This window comes from Pleurodeles waltl, chromosome 10 (assembly GCF_031143425.1).
Source record: "Pleurodeles waltl isolate 20211129_DDA chromosome 10, aPleWal1.hap1.20221129, whole genome shotgun sequence".
NCBI classification, from domain to species: domain Eukaryota; kingdom Metazoa; phylum Chordata; class Amphibia; order Caudata; family Salamandridae; genus Pleurodeles; species Pleurodeles waltl.
Window position 1 is genome coordinate 1,021,902,746 of NC_090449.1, and position 25,062 is coordinate 1,021,927,807.

The 25,062-nt window shown below is 46.9% G+C and overlaps 1 protein-coding gene across 2 annotated transcripts in view; it reads right to left on the reverse strand.

The window, feature by feature from the left end:
* NOD1 (nucleotide binding oligomerization domain containing 1) overlaps positions 1-25,062 on the reverse strand; it is a 270,155-nt gene that overhangs the window by 111,565 nt on the left and 133,528 nt on the right. For both annotated transcript variants that reach the window (XM_069211945.1, XM_069211943.1), the window contains exon 2: positions 18,147-18,469. In XM_069211945.1, coding sequence (XP_069068046.1) covers positions 18,147-18,362 — 216 coding nt within the window. In that variant the 5' untranslated portion in view covers positions 18,363-18,469. The remainder of the gene's footprint in view (positions 1-18,146; positions 18,470-25,062) is intronic.

Sequence of the window (25,062 nt, forward strand, 5' to 3'; positions counted from 1 at the left end):
AGGATTTCCACCACATTTTGGGAGGAAATCCTCCAGTAGTCGTGCTGGCGGTCGGAGGCGCATAGGTAGTTCCACCATTGGCCCCGCCCCCCCAGAAGGATTCCACCAGACATATTATGATCTGTCATACGGCCTGGTGGTGTCCTGTTGGTGAGGCGCTGCTGGTGGTGGAAGCGCCTGTTCCCGTTCCCTGCCGGACGACCTCCTCGCCAGACAAAGTAAGTCGATCGTCCGACAGGTGAGAGGGGTGGGAGGGTGGGGGTGTTGTCTCCGTGTGTGAATGTCAGTGTGTATGCATGCGTGCATGGGTGTGTGAATGCGTGCATGACTGTTGAAGTGAGTGCGTGTATGGATGCCTGTAAGTGAATGCGTGTATGATTGTTGAAGTGAGTCAGTGTATGGATGACTGTAAGTGAATGCGTGTATGACTGTTGAAGTGAGTGCGTGTATGGATGCTTGTAAGTGAATGCGTGTATGGATGCTTGTAAGTGAATGCGTGTATGGATGCCTGTAAGTGAATGTTTGTATGGGTACTTGTAAGTGAATGCGTGTATGGATGCTTGTGAGTGACTGCGTGTATGTAAGTGTTGGTGAATGAGTAGGCGGGGTGTGTGTGGGTGTCTGTGTGCATCTATGTGGGGAGGGGGGGTGCTGTACTGGTAGGGGGGAGGGAGGCGCTGTACTGGTGGGGGAGCGCTGTTCTGGTAGGGGGTGAGGGTTCTGTTATGGAAGTGGGGCTGAGGAGTATTGGGCTTGCAGGGGGGGTGGGAGGGGGAAGTCATCTGGCGGTGACAGGAAAGAAATTTCCTGTCACCAGTAGTCTTTCCGCCAGGGTTTTCTGGCAGTGCTACCATCGCATAAACCCAGGTGGAAAGCCGACTCCTAATACCACCAGCAGTCTTTATTGGACCGCCGGGTCGGAGATGCTAATCTCTGGCCCAGCGGGTCCAACTGCCCAGGCGGGGATGTGGCGGGTTGGCAGAGGCCAACCCGCCACACTCATAATGTGGCGGTCTTCACCACCAAGCCCGTCGGCGGTCAGACCGCCACCGTGGCCCTCGTGGCCCTCGTGGTCAGAAGACCGCCAGGGTCATAAAGAGGACCTTAGAGTGAAGGTAAACATTTTATAACAAGGGCCACTTGGGATGTAAAGAGGGCCCACCCTGTCCAGAGTAGCCACCAACACAACCATGTTCGTGCCACTGTGCTCCTGCCCTATTGGCCACTATGTGCTTAATATTCAAATTAGACAGCCCCAGTGACTTCTGGGGGACACCTTTGCCTTTGGATGATTCTGTTGCTATGTAGCCTTGCGCCACAAGCATTATACTTTTGTTTTGGGTGCCCTGGTCCCACCAGGGGCACTCACCTGCTTTTTTTTATTATGACTTATGCCTTGCCTAAGAATACAAACGCCAAAGCAACACAGAATTTCTTATCGAATACTCAGGAATCCAGATGTGACTGGTGGCTGCTGTGAGTTGGAAGAGCTTCCAGGCTCCTCCGCACACGTCTATCAAATACAGTGCCTCCAGAAAAACCGGCCGTAACAGTGCAACAGGTGCAGTGCACCGAGTCCAGGGGTTGAGGGGCTCACTGCACCTCCAATGTAGATGTTTTTTCTTACTATCAAACCAAAAGATTAGGGGCTCATTTTCTCCGCTTGCATTAGGGCCCATGACCCCCTCAGTCCCCTGCTGTTCCTGGGGTCTTTACATAAAGCTGTGAACCAGGTTTTCTCGTTCTATGCCCCAGTGCCCTGGAATTTACAAAGACAACATCAGACGCGTGCCTTCTCCCTTTGTGAGGCAGAAATAATGCTTCCCACAGCGCTTGCTATAATTGGGCAATAAATGCTGAATGTGCCATCTGATGGGCCTTCCACTCTGCTGTAGCCGGAGTTGCGCATGCGCGCCCTTACAAAATATTTTTACCACATAAACAAGAAAACCTTTTGACCAAATTTTGATGAACTGCCAGAGATCACTATATGGAAGAGGCCCATTAACCCGCATTGCCGTAGTGAACCCTCCACCTGCAAGGTCGTGGAGTTCATTTCACGTGCATAGTGATTAGAACATTTCACCCACATTGCCGTAGTGAACCCTCCACCTGCAAGGTCGTAGAGTTCCTGTCACGTGCATAGTGATTAGATCCCCCACCTGCAAAGCTATAGAGTTCCTGTCACGTGCATAGTGATTGCAACCTTTCACCCGCATTGCCGTAGTGAGTCCTCCACCTGAAAGGTTGTAGAGTTCCTTTCACGTGCATAGCAATTAAAACCTTTAACCAGCATTACCGCAATGAACCTCCCACCTGCAAGGTCATAGAGTACCTTTCACCTGCATAGTGATTGGAGCCTTTCACCCGTATTGCCGTAGTGAACCCTCCACCTGCAAGGTCGTTAGGTTCCTTTCACCTGCATAGTAATCAGAACCTTTCACCTGCATAGTGATTAGAACCTTTCATCCGCGTTGCCGTAGTGAACCCTCACCTGCAAGGTCGTTAGGTTCCTTTCACATGCATAGTGATTAGTGCCTTTCACACGCGTTGCCCCAGTGAACCTTCCACCTGCACGGTCTTACAGTTCCTTTCACGTGCATAGCGATTAGAATCTTTCGCCCGCGTTGCCGTCGTGAACCCTCCACCTGCAAGGTCGTAGAGTTCCTTTCACCTGCACAGTGATTAGAACCTTTCACCCGCGTTGCCGTCGTGAACCCTCCACTTGCAAGATCGTGGAGTTCCTGACACGTGCATTGTGATAAGAGTTCCTTTCACTTGCATAGTGATTAGAACCTTTCACCCGCGTTGCCGTCGTGAACCCTCCACTTGCAAGGTCGTAGAGTTCCTGTCACGCGCATTGTCATTAGAGTTCCTTTCACCTGCAAGGTGATTAGAGCCTTTCGTCCGCGTTGCCGTGGTGACCCTGCAACCTGCAAGGTCGGAGAGTACCTTTCACCTGCATAGTGATTAGAGCCTTTCACTTGCATTGTCAGCAGCAGAGCCTGCTCCACCTGACCGGGCATGAGAGAGTCTTTCATTTCCATGGTAGTAGAATTTGTTTCACTCACACAGTGGTAAAGTGCCTTTCACCTGCAAGGTCAGACCAGTATTACAACTGCGGGGCAGCAGAGCTTGTTACACAAACAGGGCAGTTTAGAACCTTTCCCAGCATGGCCACGAGAGCTGTTTGCTTGCATGGTTGTAGAGTTCACTTAATAGCAGTGCTTGAAATGGAAAAATAGAAGTGCAGGTACTCTGTACCAGAGTACCTGCTTGTTTCTGAGAAGTGCCGGTACTCTCCAATTAAAAGTATTACGGTTTTCTCGAGATGTGCCGGTACTCCCCCTCTCAAAATGAAAAAGTTCCGGTACTCCGTACCGGACAGTACCGGCCCATTTAAAGCACTGCTTAATAGTAGTACTTAACTCACCTTATCTGATACTAGGAGCCTTTCACATTCCTAGTGGTTAACTTTTGGTGACTTACTTACAGGTAGATAGCCTTTCACCTGCAGAGTTAAAGGTACAGACGCTGTGTGCTGCTGAATCACAGACAACTTCTTACCTGCATGCTGACAGAAGAACTTTTCCTTACATTCAAACGGACAGCCTTTCACCAGCCTTGGTGGTAGAGAGTTTTTCCTTTAAATACATAGCTTTAGGCAGTACTGTGCCTGAGTTAGTGGCAGTACTTAATTTGTAAATAAAAACGTGCCGGTGCCCAAAGCCCTCCTCTTAAACACGCGGCTGCTGCAATTAAATGTGCGAGCACTGACAAGTGAGGCAGTGTAATCCTGAAGCCATCTCGGGCCTCTTAAATCCATTTAAAGCCACCCCATGCCCCTTCAGCTCACTCTTGCAGCTTTCCATTGTGACACTTTTTCGTTTTTCTCTTCCTCCGTCTTTCCCATTTGTGTCCTTTGCTCGCAGTAAATGCTTGAGGCAGGATAATAAGTGCCGGTGTTCCGACCGGAAACAATGAGCACAAATTAAGCACTGGTTTGTGGTCGAGATAGCATGTGTACTGTATAGTGGCAGAATGGCTTTTACTTTGTGGTTGTCAGACTTTTTTCTTCACGGTAACAGGAATCCTTTCACTCCCTTTGTGACAGCGAATCTTTCATCTTCACTGTGTCAGAAAGCTTTTTACTGCCATCGTGGCAGTGAGCCTTTCATCTGTTCAGTGGCAGAATGCCTTTCACTCTCATTGTGACAATGAGGTTTTCAGCGGCATGGTGGCAGAATACCTTTCACAGTGGCAGAATGCCTTTCACTTACACTGAAGCAGTGAGCCTTCCATCTGTGCAGTGGCAGAATGCCTTTCACTTACACTGTAGCAGTGAGCCTTCCATATGTGCAGTGGGAGAATGCCTTTCACTTACACTGTAGCAGTGAGCCTTCCATCTGTGCCGTGGGAGAATGCCTTTCACTTACACTGTAACAGTGAGCCATCCATCTGTGCAGTAGCAGTAACAGTGAGCCTGCCATCTGTGCAGTGGCAGAATGCCTTTCACTTACACTGGAGCAGTGAGCCTTCCATCAGTGGCAAAATGTCTTTCACTTACACTGTAGCAGTGAGCCTTCAATCAGTGGCAGAATACCTTTCACTTACACTGGAGCAGTGAGCCTTCCATCTGTGCAGTGGCAGAATGCCTTTCACTTACACTGGAGCAGTGAGCCTTCCATTTATATATTAGTACAGCACACTGCAGCAACATGACCAGCGAGACACATCTGCATGACTGTGAAGAGACCCCTGTGGTTTTATAGGTGGGGTACAGGGTCTTATATATTCAAGGTGTTACACAGCACTTTACCTGGAGGGCACGGTTTCAAGGCATCACTAGAGAGTACCGAGTGACGCTTTGGGTTCTGTTTCTTGCACTGAACCAATTAGGGACACAAGTAAACTATCATCAGCCTATCAGGAAGGGCTCCTCATGCTTTTTCCTTCAATGACCCCCAGATTTAAAAGGCAAACCGCTGTGGTCCGGCTTCTCTCAGTGACCCCCGCCTGTGGAATGTCCCCAAGCTTGAATTTACTGGGCCCTACAAATCCTAGCGTCCACCTGGAAAACCAGACCAGATCATGTGTTTTTATAGCTCACAGTAGCGTGCAGAAAAACGTTTTGGGACACGTCTGATACTAGGCGCTTAATCCTGGCAGCAGGCACACACATCAGCCTTTTAAAATAATATTGACTATTTTGTCAGCCTCGATTGAGAAGGCTTCCGCCCCTTGCGGGCATCTGCTTTACAAGGCATCATCTCTCTGCATCTGTTAATGATGAGCAGCGCAGTTCAGTCCATCCTTAAACGCCAAAACAATGTGGACCAAGTTTACAGTAGAATCCCAGTGCCTACATCTTCACAGACATCTTCAGCTGTACAACTGGGGAGAGGAGTTGTGTGTTTTTAGTGGGGGGCTCTATGAGGAATGCGTATCTGGCACTGGTAAGCTTCTTTTCCCAGATGCTATTGCTGTAAATGGCATCTCTGTTTGCGTACAAAAAATGCATGGATTGCTAGCTCTCAAATGTTTGATAAGATATTTGAAAATCATCTAAAGTGAAGTTCTGCACTACTTCCAAAATAAATGCATTATGCTACCTTGACATTTTATTTTTAATTACTTCAATCTGTGTGGTTCTGCCCTGAGTTAGCATATTTGAGTTTGCAGCAAGGGAACTGCTTATTTAAGAGCAGAAATAATATTAATATGGGCAGGGACCCCATTTCTTTCTCAGGAGCTTGCCACTACCACCACCTCTGATGAAAACTGGCAAATACCAAGGCTGCCCTGCCTTGATTCCAACTCTTGCCTCTTTCTTTCTTCACCCTAGAATCCATTTCCCTTTAACTTACTGTTCCAGGTTTTTTTTTATCCCTGCCTTATCTCTTTTTTCACTGTTTTATCTCTTTCTCTCTCAATTTCTTCTGAAATGATAAAACCTAAGTTACGGTCCAAAACAATTAGCGCCAGTGCCTACTTCCTGAAACCATGGGCACAAATTTGCACTCACGCAGCCTGTTTTGCCAGAAGTCCTCCTTGGAAATGATATTTCTCAACGTGCACCAATGCATGGAAAGTTTTTATTGAACACACAAGATTAAGGGCCTGATTTAGATCTTGGCGGAGGGGAATATTCCATCACAATCGTGAGGGATATCCCGTCCGTCGTATTACGATCCTATTCTATCCTATGGAGATCGTCATGCGGAATATCCGTCACGTTTTTTATGGAGTATTCCCTCCGCCGAGACCTAAATCAGGCCCTAAGTTTCACAACCAATAATTCCACTGGACTAACAACTAGCCTTGGGTTACGAAGAAGCGTGCTTCTCGCCGTAAAGCACTTTAATGCCTCATCAGGGACAGTAACAGCTATATAAATGCAATTACAATAAAATACAATGTATAGACTCATACTTTGAGGACTCCAAATGCGCGTAAACCTTAATCTGGAAACTACCACATTCCAAGTGTTCATCTGGGTAATTTCTGCATTCAAGTTTCCAATGATATGGTATCTAGGAAAGAAGGCACATCTGAAGGCTAGGGTCTCCTAATCGTCAGCATGTTGAGAAGCTAAACAGCAATTTCAATGGTAAAACAGAAAATAATTTTTCCAAAAGTCTCAGGAGAAGATCAAGGACAGAAACTGGTCTTGAGTGTTTCACAAACGAGGCTTGACAATGAATAACTGTGATTCATTCATCTTGTAGGCCAGACCACCTTTAAAAGACTAAGGACCTCATTACGACGCTGGCGATCTAATGACCGCCAGGGTCAAGGTAGCGGTTGGGTCATTGCCAATGCGGCGGTCTCACTGCCATATCACGACTGCGACGGAAGCGCCACGGTTGGACTGCCAGATTACGACTTAGCATTGGCCTGGCAGTGCTAGCAGTAACGGGTTCATGGCGGTTGCTCCGCCAAGAAACGGCTGGCGGAGATGGGGTGCAGAGGGGCCTCTGCACTGCCCATGCAATTAGCATGGGCAGTGCAGAGACCCCCCTGGCCAGTCCCGTCGCAATGTTCACCCTACACACTACAGCACTGCGGCAGGCTCAATTGCGAGCCGGAGACAATGCTGTAGGCTGTGCCCTGCTGGGCCAGGGGGTGGAAACTGAGTTTCCGCCCGCTGAACCAGAAGGAAACTCGTAATGGCCCGATGGGGAGGCTGCCACACTGGCGGCAACAAACCCGCTGGAACTTCAGCGGAATGGCTTTTCTGCCTAAGGGCCTGATTACAATCTTGGTGGATGGGATACTCCATCACCAACATGAGGAATATCCCTTCCGCCGTATTACAAGTTTCATTGTATCCTATGGAATTTGCAATAGGCGAACGGAATATCCATCACTTTTGTGACAGAGTATCCCATCCTCCAAGATCGTAATCAGGCCTTAAATGTGCTGAGGTTAGGAAAATGATTCTGATGTTTACTCTGAGAACAACCTAGGTTGCTCGTGTTTTGCAGGTTTAATTTACTGCCTGTGAAAAATTATCACTTCAGCTTCCTTTGGGAAATCAAAAAATGGATACAGAACCCAGGGAATATCTGTATGCAGGCATCCATTCAGGGATTTCCTAGTGGATGTTACCAAATGCTACTGTCGTGTTGCCACTGTGAGAGTTTTTAAGCGTTGGTGCTTTTTGTGTCACGGCATTTAGAATGAATTATTTTTATGTGACCCCAATATGTAAATGATGAATTATGTATCAATGTACTTAAAATGAGTTTAATATAAGGGTTAGAAGTGTGGTTAGTAACATGATTTTGCTGTGCCATATTTTTAGTGAAAACATCATGCTGAATAAAGAGAATGCTGTTTCTGTCTCTGTTTTCCAGTCCAGCATTAACCCCCTCCCACCAGGTTTCCTTGCAAATATTCCCTCTCCAAAGAAGCAAAGACAGTTAATGTAATGTTTTCTAGTAGCGATGAATACCATGGTTTAGTAACAAAACAATTAGGGGGTTATTACAACTTTGGAGGAGGTGTTAATCCGTCCCAAAAGTGACGGTAAAGTGATGGATATACCACCAGCCGTATTACGAGTTCCATAGGATATAATGGCTCGTAATACGGCTGGTGGTATATCCGTCACTTTACCGTCACTCTTGGGACGGATTAACACCTCCTCCAAAGTTGTAATAACCCCCTTAGTGTACTAGATAGACTGCAACATTCAAGGACTCTTCCTCTGTGTTTCCATAATCCAGTTCAGTTTTGCATGTTCATGAATTGCCTCTGATTAATGTTGCATATTTTGTTCAAAAGATCTCCGGCGACATTGACTCTGAAAAGCAATGTGTTTTCTTAGACATTGGATAGTGTTTATGTAAAATGCCACTGACATGGATCATTCTGATTTGCATAAGAATTGTTATATGGGATCATACCATGCTGAATCTGTGCTTTTGCTAATTTTTCTATGCAAGAATTGTGTATTAAAACCCTGCGGTTTTGGGGTGACTCAGGAGATTTAGATAGTAATAGGGAAGCTATCCAACCTTTAATTGATTTTGCTGCAAATTTGGAACTTAGAATGATTTCTGATTTTATGATCATTTGTTATTAACTTTGCATTTTAAACCTTCACAGCATTTAGTCTGTACCGCTCGATTTTGAGATTTCTGTAATAAAACCCTTTAACTCTTCCCTGATTTTGAACTCACCTACTGAGTGGTCCAAATTACCTTTTTTTGATACCCTACAAAACTGGTAATGCGTGAGGTCCCTTTTTATGAAAGATCAACCTGGAGTAGAACCTTCTGAGTAAATTGTGGAGTTCTGAAATTTTTTGGGTGTCATGATTAGTGGGATAGAGTTCTGATTATTGCGGGATGGGTTCCACTTCGATTACAACTCTCCTTCGATTGCATGAACCCTATACGACTGTCCATTAAGAATCATAGTGCAGAAATCTCCAAATTTTCCTGTGAACCCCACAAGAACTCACAGCAAACATTATAGGTGAACCACTAAGAAACACACCACACTTGCAGCACAAAAGCAGAGTTAAAGCACTGTCAGTCACCAGGATAGAGCTCAAAACTTGAGCATTGTACCATGAGGATGATATCATGGAACTCCCTGAAAATTCCATGTGGAAATCCACACTGGCCAAACCAGATTGATGAAAAATCAATATAAAGGCAAAGGTCTGTGTAATAAACAGCGAGGAATGGTTCCAAGTTAATGTGGCATAGCCTTTAGCCAGAAGTGGGAAAGGGCAGCAGTGATACTGATTGGCCAATATGCTGCATCAGGTGTTTCATAGGCACCACAGATTTCTGATACAAGCCTTGGCTCAACAGGATGCAACCAACTTGTGGTTGAACAATCAAGCAATAAAAGGGAGGCAAGAGAGAGTATAAATACAGGCTTGTACTGCTCTAATCACCCACACTTAGAAAAATAATTTTAAAAAATTAAGATTTTTTTTATTTTTTATAAATATAATAGATGTGTGGAAGTTTTCATCAGGACATCTTCGTCAAAGAAGAATATTCTCTAGCAGCATCCTTGTGGTAGTCTTCAAATTAGGCCAGGGTGAAATTTCTGGTACGCCAGCGTATTGTCTTGCAATTTCGCATGATGCTTGTTATGCAAAATTGCAGAATTTACACTATTATGCCATGTCACATAGTTATGCACTGTTTTGGCAAAAGAATTAGCGCATGAGAACAATGCGAATGACTGGAACGCAAGTGGCTTCTGTTCGTGGTGCTTGTTATTTGTACTTCTTTTTAATCATGAAATGTCTTCTAAACCATTTAAGCAAAAATGTATTGCCAAATGCCAGATTTATATTTGCAAAGTTACTTGCAATTTAGTATATTTTCCCTTAAATTACCTATAATTATGCAAAAAGAAATTACACACATTTTACACAGCACTACTTCAAACATATGAAGCCCCCTTCAAAAACCCATCCTGGGGAGACATCCTGAGCTTCTTTTCACACCATGTTCTCTGACCCTGAGGGGCAGGTCCAATGGGCAAGGGAATCAGCTATGCAGGACTAGATGTGGAATCAAAGCAGTCCAAGGATATGTTGAATGCCTGCCCCATACCACAGGGAGCCAGTGCCACCCTCTGTCGGGGTGTTAACAGGCTGACCACCTTCCACAACAACACTTTGGAATTGTGTGGCAAAACATCCTACTTCTGTGTTCTGGTCTGCTACAGGGCCCAAGAACATTATTCCTGTGAAGCTTCCAAGAAGGCACACATTGCCACATCCCACTGCCCACACACACATTCCTGATACCACAGTCTCGTTCTGCCTTAATCTGTGGAACTCTTCTCTTCTGTGTTAGCTTTGGGACCAATCTCAGCTCTTTTTTGATTCACATTGATGTGGCTGCACAGATATGACATGTGTCTACTCTGTCACCAAGTTTCCCTTGTTTACATGAAAAACCACAAAGCATTCCGAAGATGAATGCAAGAGACATCTGGGACCAACTGGATACTGAGAGATTCCGAGCCTGAGTATTTACTCGATCTACATTTGAGGGCACATCCTGGCTGAAGTTAAGCGGTCTCCAACCTTTTTTGTAAAAAGAGCTACTCATGATCAATGTAAATCGTCAAGCCCTACTAATATTATGAGTGCTGTAACAGTGAGCATATCAGACAAGAGTTCATTAGTGGCCACTCGTATGCGAGATTGCTAATGGGGATCACCTCAGGTCATCAGGCACTGTTGCCAGCAGTAATGTACACAAGCATCGGCAAAGCAGATAGGTTTTGCATATGCAAGAGCTACTGGCATTGCCAATGTGTTTTAGCCATGTTGTGCATCAGCATGCCTGCTGTTCAACATGGCTAAAGGATAGTGGGGTGAAGGAGAGTGGTGTGGAGTGGACTGTCATAAAGTGGACTAGAAAGGAGTGTTGTGGTGTGGTGCGGGGTGATGTAGAGTTGAGTGGCGTGAACTCGAGTGTCATGGAGTGTCACTTAGTGTTGTGGTTTGTCGTGGAGGGAGTAGAATGTCCTAGAGCAGAAGGGCATAGAGCGGAGTAGTGTTGTAGAGTAGAGGGGTCTAGATTGTCACAGAGTGGAGTGCTATAAAGTGGAGGAGAGTGGAATCACAGAGTGGAGTAGAGTATTGTAGAGTCAATTGGTGTAGAGTGGAGTGGCGTAAAGTGCCAGAGAGAAGGGGTATAGGGAGGCATGGAGTAGTATGTCGTGGAACAGAGTGGAGTAGAGTAAAGTGGCATGGAGGGAGTTGGGTAGAGCATCGTAGAGTGGATTAGTGTTGTAGAGTGGCAGAGTGAGCTAGAGTGTTGTAGAGTGAAGTGCCACAGAATGGGGTACAGCGTCACAGTAGACTATCATAGAGTGTAGTGTCGTAGAGTGGAATAAAGTGGCCTAGAGTGAGTTGGTGTAAAGTACAATGGTGCAGAGTAGATTGTGTAGGGTGCAATAGCATAGAGTGCAATGGTTTTGTGTAAAGTGGTGTAGAGTACATTGGCATTGAGTGCAGTGATGTAGAGTAGATTGTTTCAGAACAGAGCGAAGTGGCGTAGAGTGGAGCGATTCAGGATAAGTGGAGTGGTGCACAGTAGAGTACAGAGGTGAGGAGTAGAGTGGCGTAGAGTGCAGTGGCATACAGAAGAGTGGTGCAGAGTGCAGTGGTGCAGAATAGATTAGAGTGGTGTGGAGTGACGCAGACTGTAGTGGCATAGAGTGCATTAGCATAGAGTGCAGTAGTTTGGCGTAGAGTTGAGTGGTGTAGAGTAGAGTGCAGTACTGTGGAGTGCAGTGGCATAGAGTAGAGTTTTGCAGAAAGCAGTGGTGATGAGCACAGTGGTGCAAAGTAGGATAGAGTGGCATAGAGTGCAGTTATGTAGAGATAAATGGTATAGAGTGGCATAGCATGGAGTGGTGCAGAGTGGAGTGACGTCATGTTCAGTGGCAGAAAGGTCCAGTCTTGCCGAGTAGAGTGGCATAGAGTACAGTGGCGTAGAATGTAATGGTGCAGAACTGAGTGGCACAGAGTACAGTGGCATACAGTACAGTGGTGCAGAGTAGAACAGAGTGGCGTAGAGTGCAGTGACCTAGTGCGCAATGGCGTACAGTGGCGTAGGGTGCAGTGGCTTAGATTACAGTGATCCAAAACAGAATAGAGTGGCTTAGCCTGCAGTGGCATAGTGTACAGTGGCATAGCATGTTGTAGAGTATGGTGGCACAGAGTGCAGTGATGCAGAGTAGTTGGCATACAGTGCAGTGACACTGAGTGCATTAGTTTCGAGTTAAGTGGTGTTTTGTGCATTGGCATTGAATGCAGAGGTTTCGAGTAGAGTGGTGTAGAGGGCAGTGGTGTAGAGTGGCATAGAGTGGTGCAGCGTAGGGTGTAGTGGCACAGTGTTCAGTGGCAGTGAGTGCAGTGTTGTAGAGTAGAATATCGTAGAGTACAGCGGTGTACATTGAGAGGCATAGACTGGATGGGTGTGGAGTGAAGTGGTGTAGACTTGTGCAGAGCAGAGTGGCATAGAGAGCAGTGGCGTAGAGCACAGTGGTGAAAAGTAGAATAGAGTGGCGTAGAGTGCAGTGATGTAGAGAACAATGGCTTAGAATGCAGTGGCATAAAGTGTTGCAGACTAGAATATAGTTGAGCAGAGTGCAGTGGTGCAGAGTAGATTGGCGTAGAGTACAGTGGTGTGCAGTGCACTGGTTTTGAGTAAAGTGGGATTGAGTGCATTGGCATAGAACGCAGTGATGCAAAGTAGAGTGCAGTGGAGCAAAGTGGAGTGGTACTGATGGCAATTACATAAGGTGCAGTGGCAGAGTGCAGTGGCATAGGGTGCAGTGGCATAAAGCGTGTGGCATAGAGTGGATTGTTTCAGAGTAAAGTGGAGTGGTGCCTAGCATAGAGTGCAGAGTAGATTATATTGGCATAGAGTGCACTGGCGTGGAGTGGTACAGAGTAGAGTGCATTGGTATAGAGTGCAGTGCTGTAGAGTAGAGTGGCATAGGGTGCAGTAGCATAGAGTGGATTGTTTGAGTAGCGTGGAGTGGTGCCTAGCATAGAGTGCAGAGTAGATTACACTGGCATAGAGTGCACTGGCGTGGAGGGGTACAGAGTAGAGTGCATTGGTACAGAGTGCTTTGGCATAGAGTGCAGTGGCATAAAGTGTGTGGCACAGAGTGTATTGTTTCAGAGTAGAGTGGAGTGATGCCTAGCATAGAGTGCAGAGTAGATTACATTGGCATGGAGTGCACTGGAGTGGAGTGGTACAGAGTAGTGTGCATTGGTGTAGAGTGCAGTGCTGTAGAGTAGAGTGGCATAGAGTGCAGTGCCATAGAGTGCAGTGGCATAGAGTGGTTTGTTTCAGAGTAGAGTAGAGTGGTGCCTAGCATAGAGTGCAGAGTAGATTACATTGGCACAGAGTGCACTGGCGTGGAGTGGTACAGAGTACAGTGCACTGGTATAGAGCGCAGTGCTGTAGAGTAGAGTGGCACAGAGTGCAGTGGAATAGAGTGGATTGTTTCAGAGTAGAGTGGAGTGGTGCCTAGCATAGAGTGCAGAGTAGATTACATTGGCATAGAGTGCACTGGCGTGGAGTGGTACAGAGTAGAGTGCACTGGTACAGAGTGCAGTACTGTAGAGTAGAGTGGCATAGAGTGCAGTGGCAGAGAGTGGTTTGTTTCAGAGTAGAGTGGAGTGGTGCCTAGCATAGAGTGCAGAGTAGATTACACTGGCATAGAGTGCACTGGCGTGGAGGGGTACAGAGTAGAGTGCATTGGTACAGAGTGCAGTGGCATAAAGTGCGTGGCACAGAGTGTATTGTTTCAGAGTAGAGTGGATGGTGCCTAGCATAGAGTGCAGAGTAGATTACATTGGCACAGAGTGCACTGGCGTGGAGTGGTACAGAGTACAGTGCACTGGTATAGAGCGCAGTGCTGTAGAGTAGAGTGGCACAGAGTGCAGTGGAATAGAGTGGATTGTTTCAGAGTAGAGTGGAGTGGTGCCTAGCATAGAGTGCAGAGTAGATTACATTGGCATAGAGTGCACTGGCGTGGAGGGGTACAGAGTACAGTGCACTGGTATAGAGTGCAGTGCTGTAGAGTGCAGTGGCATAAAGTGTGTGGCATAGAGCGGATTTTTTCAGAGTAGAGTGGAGTGGTGCCTAGCATAGAGTGCAGAGTAGATTACATTGGCATGGAGTGCACTGGCGTGGAGTGGTACAGAGTAGAGTGCATTGGTATAGAGTGGAGTGCTGTAGAGTAGAGTGGCATAGAGTGCAGTGGCATAGAGTGGTTTGTTTCAGAGTAGAGTGGAGTGGTGCCTAGCATACAGTGCACAGTAGATTACAATGGCACGGAGTGCACTGGCGTGGAGTGGTACAGAGTAGAGGGCATTGGTGTGGAGTGCTGTAGAGTAGAGTGGCATAGAGTGCAGTGGCATAGAGTGGTTTCTTTCAGAGTAGAGTGGAGTGGTGCCTAGCACAGAGAGACAGAGTAGATTACATTGGCACAGAGTTCACTGGCGTGGAGTGGTACAGAGTAGAGTGCATTGGTACAGAGTGCAGTGCTGTAGAGTAGAGTGGCATAGAGTGAGGTGGCATAGAGTGGTTTGTTTCAGAGTAGAGTGGAGTGGTGCCTAGCATAGAGGGCAGAGTAGATTACATTGGCACAGAGTGCACTGGCGTGGAGTGGTACAGAGTACAGTGCACTGGTATAGAGTGCAGTGCTGTAGAGTAGAGTGGCATAGAGTGCAGTGGCATAGAGTGCAGTGGCATTGAGTGGATTGTTTCAGAGTAGAGTGGAGTGGTGCCTAGTATAGAGTGCAGAGTAGATTACATTGGCATAGAGTGCACTGGCGTGGAGTGGTACAGAGTAGAGTGCATTGGTATAGAGTGCAGTGCTGTAGAGTAGAGTGGGATGGAGTGCAGTGGCATAGAGTGCAGTGGCATAGAGTGGATTGTTTCAGAGTAGAGTGGAGTGGTGCCTAGCATAGAGTGCAGAGTAGATTACATTGGCATGGAGTGCACTGGCGTGGAGTGGTACAGAGTAGAGTGCATTGATACAGAGTGCAGTGGCATAGAGTGTGTGGCATAGAGTGGATTGTTTCAGAGTAGAGTGGAGTGGTGCCTAGCATAGAGTGCAGAGTAGATTACATTGGCATGGAGTGCACTGGCGTGGAGTGGTACAGAGTAGAGTGCACTGGTATAGATTGCAGTGCTGTAAAGTGGCATAGAGTGCAGTGGCATAGAGTGGTTTGTTTCAGAGTAGAGTGGAGTGGTGCCTAGCATAGAGTGCAGAGTAGATTACATTGGCACAGAGTGCACTGGCGTGGAGTGGTATAGAGTACAGTGCACTGGTATAGAGTGAAGTGCTGTAGAGTAGAGTGGCATAGAGTGCAGTGGCATAGAGGGGATTGTTTCAGAGTAGAGTGGAGTGGTGCCTAGCATAGAGTGCAGAGTAGATTACATTGGCATGGAATGCACTGGTGTTGAGTGGTACAAAGTAGAGTGCACTGGAATAGAGTGCAGTGCTGTAGAATAGAGTGGCATAGAGTGAAGTGGCACAGAGTAGAATGGGGTTGAGTACAATGGTGAAGAGTGCAGTAGTGCATAGTAGAGTCGTGTGGGGTAGAGTGCATTTGTATAGAGTAGACTGGTGTAGAGTAGAGAAGCATAGAGTGAAGTGGCATAGGCTTGAGTGATGCAGAGTAAAGCGCAGTGACAGTGTGTAGGGGCATTGAGTGGCGTAGTGTGGAGTGCTGCACAGTAGAGTGGACTGGCGCAGAGTGGATTGCCACAAAGTGGAGTAGCACAGACTGCAGTGGAGTGCAGTGGCATAATGTGCAGTGGCATACAGTAGATAGTTTCAGAGTGGAGAGAAGTGGTGCACAATAGAGTACAGTAGTGTACAGCAGATTAAAGTGGCATTAAGTGGATTGGCATATAGTGCACTGGTGCAGAGTGGTGTGGTACAGAGTAGAGTGCACTGGCATAGAACGCAGTGTCATACAGTGCAGTATTGTAGAGTAGAGTAGACTGACAGAGTGGAGTGGTGTAGAGTGGAGTGACAGAGTGCAGTGGTGCATAGTACAGTAGTTTAGGGTAAAGTGCATTTGCATAGAGTAGAGTGGTGTAGAGTAATAGGCGTAGAGTGAAGGGGCATAGACTGGAGTGGGGCAGAGTAGTGTGTAGTGATGCAGTGCGGAGAGGCGTGTGGTGGTGCAGAGTACAGTGGAGTGGAGTAGAGTGGAATATGCATGGTGTGGTAGCACACTGCCATTACAAACAAATGTACGGAAATGACAATTGCATTGGTACAGACATACAATTTTACTGAAAAAAGTATGCAGCGCACAAACGATTATATGTGGAAATGTCATCACCTAGTGTATTGATTTGTTTTGATCATATTAAACTATTTGGTTACACCACACTTCAGAATTACAAGAAAAAGTGCTTAGTTTGTGCATCCCTAACTCTGATATATTCTGAAATACCCGCATATTTCACTTAGACATTTACATTTTGTTGTGAACTAGAAAAGCATAACATTGCACAACTTTCCTCAAGCACTTCCCAGTAGCCAGCATGATTGTCACATAAATTCTCTCACTTTGAAGTCTAAGAAAGAAAAGTAAACAGCAAGCTCCCTGAAAAACAGAGCCTGACATTTGATCTCTATCTTTGAATGCACAGGAACTGTTACAATAGAAGAACAAGATTTAAAGGCTTGTTTACAGAAATCCAATACTGGTGGGAGAATACAGCAAACAGGGTTTGGGCAAGGGAAGGGACAAACTCAAGCTGGCCAGTCTATAACAAATTGAGCCAGAAAATAGAAAGCGAGCAGTATACGTTACAAACCACAAAGCCAAGGGTAAGCGATGGGTGGAATGCATTCCCAGGGAAGCTTTCTGAGCATCCCCAAGATTTTGCTAGCAAACCAGAGTAGGCTTTGACCTAAAAAGGGCTTGCCAGTGTGGAAAGCTTCTTTGTGGGTAAGACGTACCTGTCATGATTCAGTTCACCAGTATCAAGGTAACACTATTAGAAGTAAGTCTCCCCGACATTATTTATCACTGAAATATCAGCTCTAACTACAACATGGAAATTCAGCTATTTTTCTTCAAACATCAGCTTATGAGTTCTGAAAATATGCATATTTTCGTGTTGAATACTTATATTAATTGAACCAAGCAAAAACTTGTAATTTAATAGACTAGGCAGCACACAAGAGAGCTACTTACAGGCAGCTGGAGAGGAACCAGTAGCTCATGAGCTACTCATTGGAGAAGTGTTGGTTAGAAAGACCAACACAGATAAGCAGGCTGTAAGGAGAGGACATGGGCATCATTTAAGGGTTGCCAGGGGAGGTACGACCCCCCTGGCTTGCCCCTACTGACCTCAGGCACTGTAATAGCAACCTATTGCCTCAGAGGTAGCAAAATCAGTGCCAGGAACACAGAAGCAACTCACCTTTATAGACATCCAGTCTCTTTGTTTTTAGTCATTTTTGTATTATATTAATAGTGAATATAATGATATTACTCATTATTAGTGCAATAAATGGAGTACAGTTAGCTGAAACTGGCCCTCCCTGTCAGCAAAGCTAAGTAAAAATGCTCTTAAATGTATTTGGCTTGAATGCCTACAGGTGAGAGTATGTTTATGTCAGTGCTTAACTTGTGCTGGTGTTTTCCGGTGCTTACTTGTAGACACTGGCACATATTTATGGAGAACAACTACAGGGTGGCAATATGTGGGCATCTTTAAGCAAGTTGAGCATAAAGTTATTTAATACATGCTATACAAATGATAAAACTGAACTTAACCTTGCTAATTTAATGTGATGTGCGTTATGCCAGCTACAATGAACCAGCGAGTAAAACCTTGGTCCTTGGCACTTAATATTGTACAAATTAAGCACTGGTATGAAAGAGAAAGAAAGTGTGAATATGTGTAATTTTGAGTGTATGTGTAAGCACGTGTGCGAGTGAACGTAAAAGTCAAATGGCGTATGATGTCACTTCCGCTAGCCCTGGCCTTGGGGTGAATTCACGTTCATGGCAGAGAATGCTTAGTAAGCCAAAAGGTTGGTTAATCAGTGACTTTCAATCCACTCAGACAAATGCAAGTTAGCCAGAATAGCGAGGGTACCTTGTCTGCTCGGGTGTGGAACTGGGAGGCGATCTCAGCATCCTCGTTGGAGAAGTACTCATTCTGGATCAGGTTGTCGAGCAGACACTGCGCGTTCTTGACTTGGCTGACCAGGCGTTCCCGGTTCACCTTCAGCAGCTGGACGTAGGACCCCGGCCGCGAACGGTGGGGGTCCGGGCGGGCGTTGGGTTTGGCCCTACCGCCTGGACCTTCCATGGTACATGAAGCCAAGCCTGACCCGTGCACCGCTCATCTCCAGAGGATCGCAGCCTTCCTGGCGGGGCGACGCAGGACCGTGCCCGGGAGACGTCCCGAACCAGCCTCTGCAAGAGAATCAAATGAGAAAGCAGAACACATTAGGAGGCAGCGAGCCCACATGCCGTTTTTTTTTTACGACAGGAAAATGCAAGCATTTATTTCCCAGGGTGGCGCTTCCGACAAAAAGGGTAAAAAAAAGAAGCCGCAGTAGACTTGGCAGGAAAACAACTGACCCCTCCCTTTCCGCGAAGTCCCCAGCGATCGGGGTTGCTAGAAAGGGGGGGGGGGGGAGGGGGGGGGGGTAGCCACCCTTCACCGCCCCCCTCTGCTGTGTGACTGTTTATTAACTGCGCGCGAACTTACTCCACCGAAAGGGACTGAAACCTCGAGTGTTCATGAAGTTTAAGAGTTTTTATTACAGCTTCAGGGCTACGAGTGGGGGGGCGCATGTATCCACCACTGTAGGGGAGACTAAAGAGGGAACTGAACTTGGCAACCCCCGACGGGCTTCCTCCGGAAGAAGTGGTGAGGAAAGGCAAAAGGCCTCAGAGCCGGTCACTTGTCTCCCTGAGACCAGGATCACTTATGCGGCAAAGGAGAACCAAATTATGCCTCACGGTTGACTCCATTATGCGGCAAGCAAAGGCAAATTATGTGGCACATTTTGAGATAGTATTACTTCATTAATTTGTCATTTTTACATTTATTAACAGTGTCTGAGAAAAGAGTTCACCTTAATTAGTATCAATCTCACACCGAAAACTGAAAGATGATCACTCAACCTTTGCAAAAAGCTTTCTGCTGCGCATGAACCAGAGTTACCATATTTTTAGTAACTTCTGATCTGTTTCAGCTAGAAACTTTTTTTGTAAAATATGCAGATTATGCAGCAGATGATGAATTATGTGGCAAATCCATGATTACGCTAGAATCGCCATGGCCACGGAATCGCATAATTCCAGTGGCCCTGTTTGAGAGAGACCAGATCTCGCCTCAACACATTTATGCTTTTTTCAGTATAAGGTACAGGTTGAACTATACGACACAACAAAAAAGCATTGGGAAAGCCAATAAGCCTCACTAATTGGATTTGCCAATGCTATTTTACCATGCTGTCAAACATCATAAAAAAAACCTGCAGTGACGGGAATGCTTGCACCTGTCCACCCACGTCATTCCATAGGCATTTGTATGCAGGGGCACAACTAGACACAAACTTCGGGGGGGCTAGCACGTCAAGCGGCAGCGGTGTGCTGCCACTTCCCATAATGCGGGAAGAGACACTCTCAGAGCCAGTATAAGAGCACACTTTGCCAAAAGGTATGCCTTGAATTTGCTAACCCATGCAAACAGCATTCATGCGTGCCTGTATTTTCACGCATCAACACATTAAGGCCAGATGTACTGGCTTTGCACATAATTTCTATTCAGACACTAAGCACTGCTGAAGCTTCTAGAGTATCCACCACACCTGCGAGTATCAGATGTCTGCAAGATGTTTCGCACCAACAAACCGTGTGCCTATGTGCATGTCTGACACACAGAAAAGAAAGCCTGTCTTTTCTTGCTGAATGCAACATGAAACACACAATCAAAATGCTTCAAGGAACAAAAATATGTCTTTGAGGGGTTCTCTGATAAAAACAAGAAAGTGTTCTCTCGGACATTGAGAAGGAGACTTATATGAGCGCTATTGAATGTGTGGCACATGTACTAGGATAAAAAAAAAAAACTGTATACGGCTTCTATGCGGATGTCAAAATGAGGGCTGTTCAGAAAGAGTCCAAAAGGAAGGGGCATTCACAGAGTGGAATAAGCACAATAACTTCACAACGTAAAAATATGACGCAGTTTATATTGTTATAGCGCAAATTTAGCTGGGGAGCAACAGAGTGTTGTATATTATGGGGAGTGATGGAGATGAAGCAAGACTTCATATAGCAAGTGGGGGCCTAAATCTTTGAATAACACACAATTACAACATCATCACAGATTAAGTGATTTACTCAGACACGCACTCTTTTCAGACAAGATCTAAGCTGGATTCCAAGCCAGGTTCCCAATTTAACTTAGTCACTACACCCCGTCTTCTTCCTCGGTTGGTGTAATAAAACATTCAAAAAAAGGTTAAGAGTTGAAAATGCTCCAAAGGTTCACCTTCGCAAATCCTTCTGAACACATAGGGGGTCATTCCGACCCTGGCGGTCATGGACCGCCAGGGCCGGGGTTGGAGGATGCACCGCCAACAGGCTGGCGGTGCATCAAGGGCAATTCTGACCGCGGCGGTAAAGCCGCGGTCAGAAAAGGGAAACCGGCGGTTTCCCGCCGGTTTTCCCCTGCCCCTATAAATCCTCCACGGCGGCGCTGCAAGCAGCGCCGCCATGGGGATTCCGACCCCCTATCCGCCAGCCTGGTTCTGGCGGTTTTCACCGCCAGAACCAGGCTGGCGGGAACGGGTGTCGTGGGGCCCCTGGGGGCCCCTGCAGTGCCCATTCCAATGGCATGGGCACTGCAGGGGCCCCCTAAAAGGGCCCCACATTGATTTTCAGTGTCTGCCTAGCAGACACTGAAAATCGCGACGGGTGCCACTGCACCTGTCGCACACCAGCAACTCCGCCGGCTCCATTCGGAGCCGGCTTCATCGTTGCTGGGGCTTTCCCGCTGGGCGGGCGGGCGGCCTTTTGGCGGTCGCACGCCCGCCCAGCGGGAAAGTCATAATGATCGCCGCGGTCTTTTGACCGCAGTACGGTCTTCTGGCGGCTTCCGCCGCCCGCGGGGGTCAGAATGACCCCCATATTCTTTTGATATTTTTCCATAGGCATTATCTGTGGTCCCCATGCTGTCTGGTGAGTAGACACAATGCAAAATATGGAGGCATGTAGGTATTATACAGGAGTCGCACCTTAAATATATTGTAGTTTAAGGTCCAGGTTTGTCTATGTGCACATACACGATGGGTTGAAGTGTAACTTGGTATTTAACATAAATATGTACTTATTTCTCAACGATGTAATGATATATTAACAGTGATATATTTCCAGTCTGCCCATCCGGGTGGAAGTGAGATTGTGGTTCAGGTGACGCGTACATCTCTTTTTTTGTACTGTGGTATTATTGTAAAATAGTGTACAAGGGGTTGATTAATCTTATTTTCAGTCTTTGGCCCTTCAGTGCTTACTCGACATGGCTATGCACTGCTGTGACATGAAAGTGCAAAATGTTGCAGATTACTGCTAGTAAAGCTAGTTTCTGTTTGTGAGTTGCAGGTTAAATATCTTTAAAAAAATATATAGACACATGCCTAGGGCAAAGTTGCAATCTGACACGTTATCTTTTTGTCCCAATAAAAGAGGGATGGTTAAAGATGCCAAAATTTAAATGTACACATGCTGCGCCAGAAATCCATGATTGTAAATAATGTTGTCAGTCATATCTATGAAAGAGCTGAAGCTGTGTAAAAATGACATTACCTCTTATGGTGAGCATCCACAGCACAAGACACCGGTGCAGGGCTAGATTGAGGGATCTGAGGATAACCAAAGGGAGACCTGGGCATACAGCTTGAATGTGGAACGGGTGTCAGAATACTCATGAACCTGCTGCCCCCTCACAGCTGGAGGACAACACCTGCACCACCAGCCAGTGACGAGCTCCTGTTCCTCCACCTGAACAGATGCCTTATGATCTCTCACAGGATGATCAAAGGTATAGCTAGCAATCTAGCAGAGTGCTTAGATCTCTTGCCTGCTGAGGCAACCATGATTGAAGCCTGAGGCTGCTGAAGGAAATCCCTCTTCCTGCACCCTTGAAGTTGACCTGCTCTCACAGGCTTCATTATTCACAGATCTATCCCCTCAATTTAGGGTTTGCTTGCTGCAATCAAGCCCGGAGAGGAGATAGCAGAAGGACTGACAGCTGAATCACTAGTGGATGCCAGCATTGTTCATGAAGCCTGAAGAGCCAGGGCACTAGTATGGGTTATATCCATTGACAGCAGCATTCAGAGTGACAGCAGCAGAAGCTGACAGTATCTGATAGCAGCAGTGACAAGAGCATGAGCTACAGGACATAGCATCATTAAGACATACAGGCACTGAAAGTAAGAATAAGCAACAGCAGCAGGGCTCCAAGATATGAAAAAGCAGGAGTTGTTGTAGGCAAGTGTCCCTTTTTGTCATGGTCACCCCCACTTTTTGCCTAGTATTTGGTGCAATTGTGACTGAAAGTGCACTGTGTTCCTGCTAACAAGGTCCCCAGTGCCAGATCCATTTCCCTAAACTGTGCAGTTGTTCTCCAATCAGCAATACCTTTGCCCCCCCTGTGAGTCCCTAGTAAATGGTACCCCTGGTACCCAGGGCATGGGCACCAGAAAGGGTCCCCAAGGGCTGCAGAATGTATTGTGCCACCCTCAGGGGCCCCTCACCTAGCACTTGCAGACTGCCTTTGGAGGCTGGGTGTCTTGGTGCAGCTAAAAGTGAAAACAAGAAGAGGTGATTGCATTCCCCATCCACCAGGATGACCTGCGAATCTGCATTCCAACCTTGGTATGAAGATCTGGCTTCACTCAAAGGAGAGTGGCTGCCCCCACGCCAGGGCCCTTTGGCACCTGGGTAGGTGGGAAATTTAGTATTCAGAGATGTGCGTCCACCTTATAGGTCAGCCTTACCCCTAAGTTGCGTTGCTTGATATGGACACAGCATTTAGAAATCTGCCATCTTGGCATTGGAAGATTTAGAAACTCTGGGACAAGGTTATGCCCTGTGGTCATATGGGGGGTGTAGTGACCCCAGGGGTAAGTAGCCTATTGGATACCACCCTACATTCATGACAATGTCCTTAAATGCAGTATTTAGGGGAGCTGCTGGCACCAGCAGCGGAACGGCTTCCTTACATCTTGGAGGCACCCCAAGACAAACAGAGGACTCAGAACCGCCAAAAACTCGACACCTGAAAGCACCACTGCACTCATGCTGCACAGCCTGAGTTGAAGTGGACCAAAAGTGCTAGTGTGGTTCCCCCACCATACAGAGACAAAGCTCACCTGGAATGTCACCCACAGCCTCTACACGCAGTCCCCCTCAACAGGGAGTGCTCATGAGAAGAAAACCCATTGCCTCAAGACAGCTCTGCACCCATCGCCCCTGACTCGTGCAGAAGAGGATCCGAGGTGTCTCCATCTCCCCAGACATCTCAAGATTGGAACCCAGTCCTCACCTGCAGCATCTTTTGCACTGGACTGATCCCCACTAAGTAACATTGGGCACCCTATGCTACACTACTCCTCTGCACCTGACTGCTCCAGTACCGCCCGGTGTGACCTGTTCGCGTGGTCCTGAACCTTGCCCAATACTTACCTAAAGTCCAAGCGATTGGCCTCCTTAGTCACTATATTATACCTGAATGCAGTACTTCTTCTTCTCTCTGTAGGATAACATTGCCGCATCTGAAAATGCCACTAAAGTGTCGACTTATGAAATCTACAAATATTTTTCTTTCAAAACATACTTACCTGATTGTACTGATTCTAGTGCCTAAACATATAAATAGATACTTATTATTACTGTAAATTTGTGTGTGTAGGAAACTGGCACTTGTTGAAGTTACCCCCCCACTTTTTGCCTGATATTGATGCTAACTTGACAGAGTGTGCTGGGGTCCTGCTAACCAGCCCCCCAGCACCAGTGTTCTTTCCCTAAAAACGTACCATTGTTTCCACAATTGGCCCGCCCCTGGCACACAGATAAGTCCCTTGTAAAGGGTACCAGTGGTACCAAAGGCCCTGTGACCAGGGAAGGTCCCTAAGGGCTGCAGCATGTGTTGTGCCTCCCTAAGGGACCCCTCACCTAACACATGCACACTGCCATTGCAGATTGTGTGCGTTGGTGGGGAGAAAATGGCAAAGTCCACATGGCACCCCCCTCAGGGTTCCATGCACACAAAACACTGCCTGTGGCATAGGTAAGTCACCCCTCTAGCAGGCCTTACAGCCCTAAGGCAGGGTGCACTATACCACAGGTGAGGGCATAGCTGCATGATCAATATCCCCCTACAGTGTCCAAGTCTATTCTTAGACATTGTAAGTACAGTGGTGGCCATATTAAGTATATGGTCGGGGAGTTTGTCAAAAACAAACTCCACAGCTCCATAATGGCTTCACTGAATACTGGGAAGTTTGGTATCAAACTTCTCAGCACAATAAACCCACACTGATGCCAGTGTTGGATATATTACAAAATGCACCCAAAGGGCATCTTAGAGATGCCCCCTGTATTTTACCCAACCCTCTAGTGTAGGACTGACTGGTCTGTGCCAGCCTGCCACTAAGAGACGAGTTTCTGACCCCCATGGGGTGAGGGCCTTTGTGCCCTCTGAGACCAGAAACAAAACCTGTTCTGGGTGGAGGTGCTTCACACCTCCCCCCTGCAGGGACTGTAACACCTGGCGGTGAGCCTCAAAGGCTCAGGCCTCGTGTTACAGTGCCCCATGGCACTCCAGCTAGTGGAGATGCCCACCCCCTGGACAAGCCCCCACTTTTGGCAGCCAGTTCGGCAGGAAACTTAAGAAAAACAAGGAGGAGTGACCACTTCAGCTGGGACCACCCCTAAGGTGTCCAGAGCGGAAGTGACCACCTTCCTGCAGAATCCTCCATCTTGGTTTG